The sequence below is a fragment of the Setaria italica genome, chromosome VIII, assembly GCF_000263155.2.
Source record: "Setaria italica strain Yugu1 chromosome VIII, Setaria_italica_v2.0, whole genome shotgun sequence".
Lineage (NCBI taxonomy): Eukaryota > Viridiplantae > Streptophyta > Magnoliopsida > Poales > Poaceae > Setaria > Setaria italica.
The window spans coordinates 23,928,874-23,936,352 of record NC_028457.1 but is presented as its reverse complement, the minus strand read 5'-3'; the positions used below and the strand labels follow the sequence as shown (position 1 = coordinate 23,936,352).

Sequence of the window (7,479 nt, the reverse complement as noted above, 5' to 3'; positions counted from 1 at the left end):
CTGCCGGTCGCTGGGCCGCGTATTGGATCCTCCTGCCAGCCGGTCGTGCTGGATTCCAAGGCTGCTATTTCCTGCATGCTGTCTGGCCCAGTTTGTCATTAAGCCCGTCTTCACTGGGCTCAAAACGATATTTCAGTGTGTATATTTTTTTTTGCGAATATCAGTGTGTATATCTTGTCCAAATAGTATTCAACACAAACTGGCGTACTCAAGAATTGCTAGACTAGATCTCTTTCCAAAATCTCTAAAAAAAAGATTTCTTTCGAAAAAAAAAGCAAACTAGAATTTATACACTTAAGAAACGAGGTACCTATTGATGACACATTAGCTGCATCTTCAATTCAAATTCAACAATGCAGTCGTTTAGATACATCAACTTTGCAACCTGCATCCACACCCCACTTCATCACGGGGCGCTCATGCCACCAATAAACATTCGTATTAATTCACATCACACTGATCACTTATATAAAATCAAAGAGGAAGAAAAATGAGAGAAAATGAAAATAAAACGAATAAAAAATACAGTGTCGACCCCATGCACCCGTTTGATTTCACCCTGCATCCTTTTGAGATCATCCCGTACCAATCCAACAGCAGAACATGCATTTTTATGTATAATATATTCAATTTATGTGGCTAACATCTTGTCTTGACGAAGGAAAACGAGTCCAGCTAGCAGTCAGTTAGCTGCCATGGCGGCCTGGGAGCGGATGGTCTTGGGGTAGAGGAACTTCTTCCCGCCGACGGCCTCGAGGATCTTCTTGCTCAGGGCGGCGCCGCCGTCCTGCGGCTCCCCGGAGCTGGACACGTAGAACGTCCGGGAGAACCAGTCGAGGAGCTCCGGCGCCGCGCACATCACCATGTGGAACGGCCAGTACCACCCGGGCCACGTCACGTAGTAGTCCCCGCGCTGCACGCTCGCCACCACCACCGCCGCCAGCGACTCCGTCTTCCCCACCGGCAGCGGCCCGACATTGATCTGCACACACCATGTACATGTTCCTCAGCTCAATGGTAAAAATATACAGTAAATGTTGAGGAGGGGAGAGGAGAGGAGCTTACGTCGCGGGCCTCCTCGTCGATGCCGACATGGCCGTCCTTCTGGAGTCCCTTGCCCTTGGTGAGGTTGGAGACGACGTACCCCGGCATCAGGATGGTGACGCGGACGTGGGACCCGAGCTCAGCCCTCAGGGTCTCGTAGAACCGTATCACAGCACCTTTGCTCGCCTACAAAAAAAATTATACAATCCAAAATCTAAGCAACAGCTGATGTGTAGTGTAGTAGACCTACTGCGATCTGAATTCAGAATCCATGTCGTCACACATCTGGCAAAAGAAAGAATTCATGTTCATGTAGGGCACCCTGAGTCCAATCGATCTAGCTAGGTAGCTCAACGAAATTATGTCTGATAACTCTAGATCGCTAGTAGGCTGCTTATGTCAATAATTAGATCACCAGATTCAACTGTAATTGTTGTACGTGGGCACAACCAAAAGGTGTTTGGTAAGCAGAATTTATGCTCCCCAGTACGCATGTTCTTGAGCAGAAGGAGGGGTCGCTTACGTTGTAGAAGCTCATCCTGGCGGTGGGGACCCTGCCGGCGACGGAGGATGTGACGACGATGTTGCCCCGGCTGGCCTTCAGGTACGGTAGAGCGAAGTAGGTCGGGTAGACGGCGCCCCAGAAGTTGAGATCCTGCACGCAAGCATACAGCCCATCAGAATATTCAGATTACAGACAAGTTGCAACAGAATAAAGAAAGAAGCACAAAGATTTTTTAGGTGTGAAACTTGAAATATGCTATAAATTCGGAAGCTAATGCAATTTAATTCGTTGGCTGTAGCGTTGAAGGCTCTACAGTGGAAAACTAGACCATAGGAAAGAATGTTGTATCAGCCTCGGCGCATATAATGTGTGTGAGTGCGACGTAAATCTAACAAGACTTAGTTCAGGCTCTAATTAAAATCAGAAATAGAAAAAAAATGGAAAGGGCCATTATTTTTCTCGCCGTGGCGAACCCTATTACTTTTGCATAGAGAAACATACATCAACGGTTGGTTATTTTCTAAAGACAAAATTCGCAACATATGATAAGAGTTTTGTTGAGTTAAACGCTTACAATGATATTATGGAAGGCGGTTATGTTGGTGATTTCTTCAAAGAAGCAGCTGGACCAGATCCCCGCATTGGCAACCAGATGGTTCACTGTGGAGCATACATCACAATCAGTACTTGAATCGCAGAGAAGAAAGAAACAACACAGCATTTGAGTGTCACCGCTACCTGAGTCAAACTATTTCAACATCAAATAAAAATATTCTCATATTAGTTAGAAATTGGTAGAGAAACATGTTTCTTCCAACCATTTCACTGTCAAAGCAACAACTGCTGTCTGCTGATAATTTGTAACTGGTACTGAAATCGATTATTCCCAGGATATCGATCTAAGATTCATATAGCTGGTCTCGTTACCATAGGAATATTTGCACCCATCATTCTACTGTTTTGCGATACTCTCTTAAATTACTTGGTAGGATGAAATAACAAATAATTAACAAGTTGAAAGAGCCACTTGCCGGTACTACTTTATCTATCAATCAAATTGGACGATATGACCTTCACTTCACTATCCGTGTAACCAATTTGCTTCCGCATGGTCAGGGAACAGCTACCCTCAGCTACCTTGACCTGGACCGTACGTAGAGTTGATGATTGCAGGGAATTTCATTAATTAGTTTATCTGTATAACCGCTGATTCCGAACAACACAAAACAGTCCCTATTACTTCTGAAAGACTGTACGACCCACCAATCAATCGAGACTGTTTACATTTTTTTGCTCTATCGAGCGCTATTAATTGTACGTACTCCCTCTGTTCTAAATTATAAGTCATTCTAACTTTCCTGGAGAGTCAAACTATCTCAAGTTTGACCAAATTTATATAATAAAGTGCTAACATTCATGATACCAAATAAGTACTATTAGTTTTTCATTAAACATATTTTCATAGTATATCTATTCGGTGCTATAAACCTTTATGATCTTCTCTATAATTTTGATCAAACATAAAATAGTTTGACTATCCAAAAAAGTTTGAATGACTTATAATTTGAAATGGAGGGAGTACCATGTATAAAGAATTATGCGCGAGAGACTCTCTTGAGACGGCTTCTACATTTCGAAAGACCCTCTTGAGTAAGGACATTAGTACCCTACGTCTCTAGATGTTGTTCAATCATCAGGAGGACAGGCATTTAATTTAGTAGTAAAAGACTACATCTAGAGCCTCCAGAGAAAGAAAAACAGAAGCCACTCCAGTACCTAGCCCTGATTTAGTTGATCTAACTGGAAGTGATCAAGAGGGAAGCTGGAACTAGCATTAGTTGTAGATAACACGGATGCAAAGCACACTCGAGACAGTTAGTTGCATGCTTAGGTTATGCAGTCCGGGTGTCCCGTACTTACTGTGCTAATACTGTTAATCATTACTGCAAGCAATTAAGCAGTGCCATCTACCAACCGGCAAGGCGGCAAGGTAATGATCCTTGCACTGGCGCTGGCACTACTTCCGGGCACCGTAATCACTCCTCCTCACGTGACACCGTCCTCGCAAACTTTACACGACGTGTTTCTATGCAGAGCTAAATAGTTCCGAAAAAATAAAGTTGTAGCAGGAAACGGAGGTTGCTATACATATACATATATATATGTATATATATAAATAAATATATAGAAGGGGTGGGCGTACGTTTGCCGAAGTGCGCGACGGTCTCCTCGACGGCGCGCTTGGCCTCGTCCACCTTGGTGATGTCGGCCGGCACGACGAGCACGTCGGGGGCGCCGAGGTCGCGCGCCGTCTTGGCCACGGCGCGCAGGGCGATCTCCGTCCTCGCCACCAGCGCCACGCACGCGCCCTTCCTCGCGTACTCGTACACCAGGTGCTGGATATATAACGACATCACAGTTGACAGAGAGCTTTCAGTTGGGATACAAATAGGTGGTCAGCAAAAAACAACTGTGCAGCAGTAAACAGTAGTAAAAGCCACATCTTTCGATTCACTCATCATTTTTCTGCAAAAGTTATCACCGTACTGCACTTACTGTGACATGCACTCTCTGCAGGATCTATCGCAAAATGAGGACTGTTGATCCGAAAAATGTTAGGGTTTCAAACAAAAATGAGTCATCAGTTTTACATAATTCATTCGGTTTTGTCCTCACTCGAGGATGGCGTACCCTTGTACTGTATATTGATCTGATCAACCACACCGTTTGTTGCTTCACATCACGAAATGAAGATGGTAGGACAGAACTAGTATGACGAGGAGCTAGCAGACAGTGAATACTGACGGCTCAAGATCGCCATGAACAATGGGCTTTGATTCCAGTGACTGTAGAGCCACATGCAGCTGGAGCTAACAATGCCATCAGCAGCCATGTATATATCGTGTACCAACTAATTCAAAAACTGCATGCAATTCAAGTATATATTCAACCACAGGTTTCCGGGAGGCCCATGCTCGGAGTTATGAGACGGCCGGTGCAGAATTTATGACGTAGCGCCAGGGGGGATCCAGCGACCCTGCTGATAACAGCTGCGCGCAACATCGACTTCAAACATAGACGTTTACTGTAGCGGTCGGACAAAGAAAGTCAAAGTTCTATAAGCTTGTTAATTCAATGACTAATTTAGTAAGGACTGGGTTTTTATGACAAAGTTTACTTCTTAACATATTTTTTCAAATCCTAATAATCCCTGTATAAATAAACTAGATAGTACGTACTTGTTGATGAACAACTTTTTTTTTTGAAAAATCGCTCCTTTACACTTGTTACCTGCTCGTATTATTTTTTTTTTCTATTTCCAAAGGACAACTTGTTGTTTTTCAAGGGTGTGATGCTAGCCCAGCAGGCGACTTGTTGCCCGGCCTTATTTTGATACGCTTTCACATAGTCTGTCCTAGCCTGGACCCTTGCCTTTATTCTTGACCAAGACAGGAGTCAATTGCGGTTCCATTTCGTTGTGTCATCACTAAGGGCTGGCATATTCATAAATCAATAAATTAGACGCGCTAGCTAGCTGCGGAGGAGATTTTTTTCGATCAACTACTGCTAATCTATGTTATGATGAACGAGAGGTCGGTTTCCCGAAACAGCAAATTAACAAGGACTTTAAGAGAAAATGCGGGAAAGAGAAACCATATTTATATGGCGGCAATTGTGCTGATTGGGGCTTTGTGGACATGATGGCGTGCTGCCTGTGCAAACATCTATCGGTGGAGACTTGCTTTAATTTGCTGGTCTAAAGCGTTCTCACAAGTAAAAAAGGCAGCTTTATTATTGCAGTACGTAAAGAAACTTCCGTTCATCTTGCTAAAGTTATTACCAGTACATAACATCAAACAAACAGCCTAGCAAAAATACCTATATCGTCCAGACTTGAAACAACTTTGTACACTGTATCATGAACAAAAATCTTATCTCTCATGTATACTAGCAGAGAACACCAACTAGTTGCAACCAACCAAATTAGCAAAGGCCAAAGTGTTTAAGCAGATGTTTTATATGGTCCTAACACGTGCAACTGGTGTGAATTAGATTCCCTTCATAATTGGATGGATACATATGCGTGCAACGTCACGATCGTCACAGATGCAAATTTACACACACACCCTACTGCTACGTCCTCGTGTGAGGCCCAGGAGGAGCCTGTATTTATTCCATTATCGAAAAAGAATGTGCAGCCAGTTTCGGGGGTGTTTGGGATTCGGGGGTGTTCGGATCCTTAGGGGGTGTTGGGATACGAGGTGCTAAACTTTAGCAGGATCACATCGGATGTTCGGATGCTAATTAGGAGGACTAAACATGAGCTAATTACAAAACTAATTGCACAGATGGAGCCTAATTCGCGAGACGAATCTATTAAGCCTAATTAATCCATCATTAGTACATGTTTACTGTAGCATCACATTGTCAAATCATAGACTAATTAGGCTTAATAGACTCGTCTCGTAAATTAGCCTCCATCTGTGCAATTGATTTTATAATTAGTCTATATTTAATACTTATAATTACTATCTAAATATTCGATGTGATGGGAATTTTAGGAGCTCCTATAAACCAAACAGACACTCGGAGAGGCACAACGGTAGCTCACCAAAAAAGTCAAAAGTATATGCTAGCTTCTAAACCGCATTGCACGGAGTTCAACCAACCCCTTCTAGCTGCAGTAGCGTTCCGTGACTCAACTTTATAAACCAAGGGAAAAAGAAAGCAAGCTAGCTAAGGATTAAGGACAAGGAGGAGCAGCCAGCGCCTGTGAGTGAGACCATAAAATTAAGACCTACAAGTACAGGCCTGCACGCCTAGTAAAAGACCTGGGGGCACACTGACAGGCGCCGGCCCCCTGCCGGGTTGTCATCTTCCTCCCTGGCTCGCTAGAGAGCAGCAAATGCACTGACAGGAGAGACCGTACGTGTTGCACGCGCTCGAGCGGCTGGAAATGGCGTGCACGGCGGAGGCCGGTTGGCGTTGGCAGTAAAGAACGGCGACGTGCAGAGGCGAGGTCCTAAGATAAGGGATTAGTGGTTGACGAGTGAGGACACCGACTGACCTCGCCGATGCCGGAGGAGGCGCCGGTGACGAGCACGACCTTGCCGCGGAGGTCCTCGCCCCTGGCGAAGGGCCGGACGAAGACGCGGGCGAGGAGGCGGCAGACGAAGGCGATGGGGAGGTAGACGAGGAGCACCAGCGCGAGGCCCACGTGCATGAAGCAGCTCAGGAACACGTTCACCGCCACCTCCTTGCTCATCTTGCTCGCTGCTGCTGCTTTATTTGTGCTCGTCTTCTTCCTTCCTTAGCTTGCCCGCCGGCCGGCCTATCCTCCTACTTAGCAGCTGGCCGAAGCAGCGGCGGTGGAAGTGCAGCAGAGCACGCAGGAGGAGTGGCGGCGGCGGCGGTGTGGGAGCCCGTGGGGGTGGTTATTTATGGTTGGCCAGAGAGAGCCGGGGAGGCCGGGAATTGATGGGTGGGTGGGGTGGATGCACCTGTAGGGGAGCAAATACTATACAATAATGCCATTATTCCACAACAATTAACGTATTTTCTTTTCCTACTATTAGACTAGTCTCCTAGAGCGAGGTGTGTGGTCAATGGTGTGCATGTACAGGAGATTGTTGCGTTGGCTAGCCATGTGTCTGAGGCGAGGCGATGAGATGCAACCTCGGACGGGGTCCAGACCCGTGTAAGGGCTAGCGTAGTGTTGCGGCCAGGGGGGAGGCGCCGAGCCGGTGGCCGGAGTAAATGCCGGCGCCGCTGCCGTCACGGGCCAGCCGTGCCCATACTCCGCTCCCAGCCTCCAGGTGACCAGGAGCACGCCGCAAACGCCCGACCGATAACCCCTACCGCGATGTCGAAGCGATGCATGGATGAATTGATCGGATCGTCGCCCACGGCCCACCTAACAACCGTAAGAA

At 46.1% G+C, this 7,479-nt stretch overlaps 1 protein-coding gene across 1 annotated transcript; it reads right to left on the bottom strand.

Moving 5' to 3' along the window:
* Nucleotides 1-307: 307 nt before the first annotated feature.
* Nucleotides 308-6,976, bottom strand: LOC101760497 (11-beta-hydroxysteroid dehydrogenase 1B). Its single transcript, XM_004979260.3, has 6 exons — nucleotides 6,618-6,976; nucleotides 3,753-3,945; nucleotides 2,124-2,209; nucleotides 1,568-1,699; nucleotides 1,066-1,230; nucleotides 308-982 (listed from the first exon to the last, which is right to left on the bottom strand). The coding sequence occupies exons 1-6, from the start codon at nucleotides 6,813-6,815 to the stop codon at nucleotides 683-685; spliced, it is 1,074 nt and encodes a 357-aa protein (XP_004979317.1). The 5' UTR covers nucleotides 6,816-6,976; the 3' UTR covers nucleotides 308-682.
* Between the last annotated feature and the right edge of the window lie 503 nt (nucleotides 6,977-7,479).

Coding starts and splice junctions, on each gene's coding strand:
- LOC101760497 (XM_004979260.3), bottom strand. CDS start 6,815: ATGAGCAAGGAGGTGGCGGTGAACGTGTTCCTGAGCTGCTTCATGCAC. Junction 3,946..6,617: donor CCTCCTCCGGCATCGGCGAG/GTCAGTCGGTGT, acceptor TTATATATCCAG/CACCTGGTGTACGAGTACGC. Junction 2,210..3,752: donor CGTCGCGCACTTCGGCAAAC/GTACGCCCACCC, acceptor TATGCTCCACAG/TGAACCATCTGGTTGCCAAT.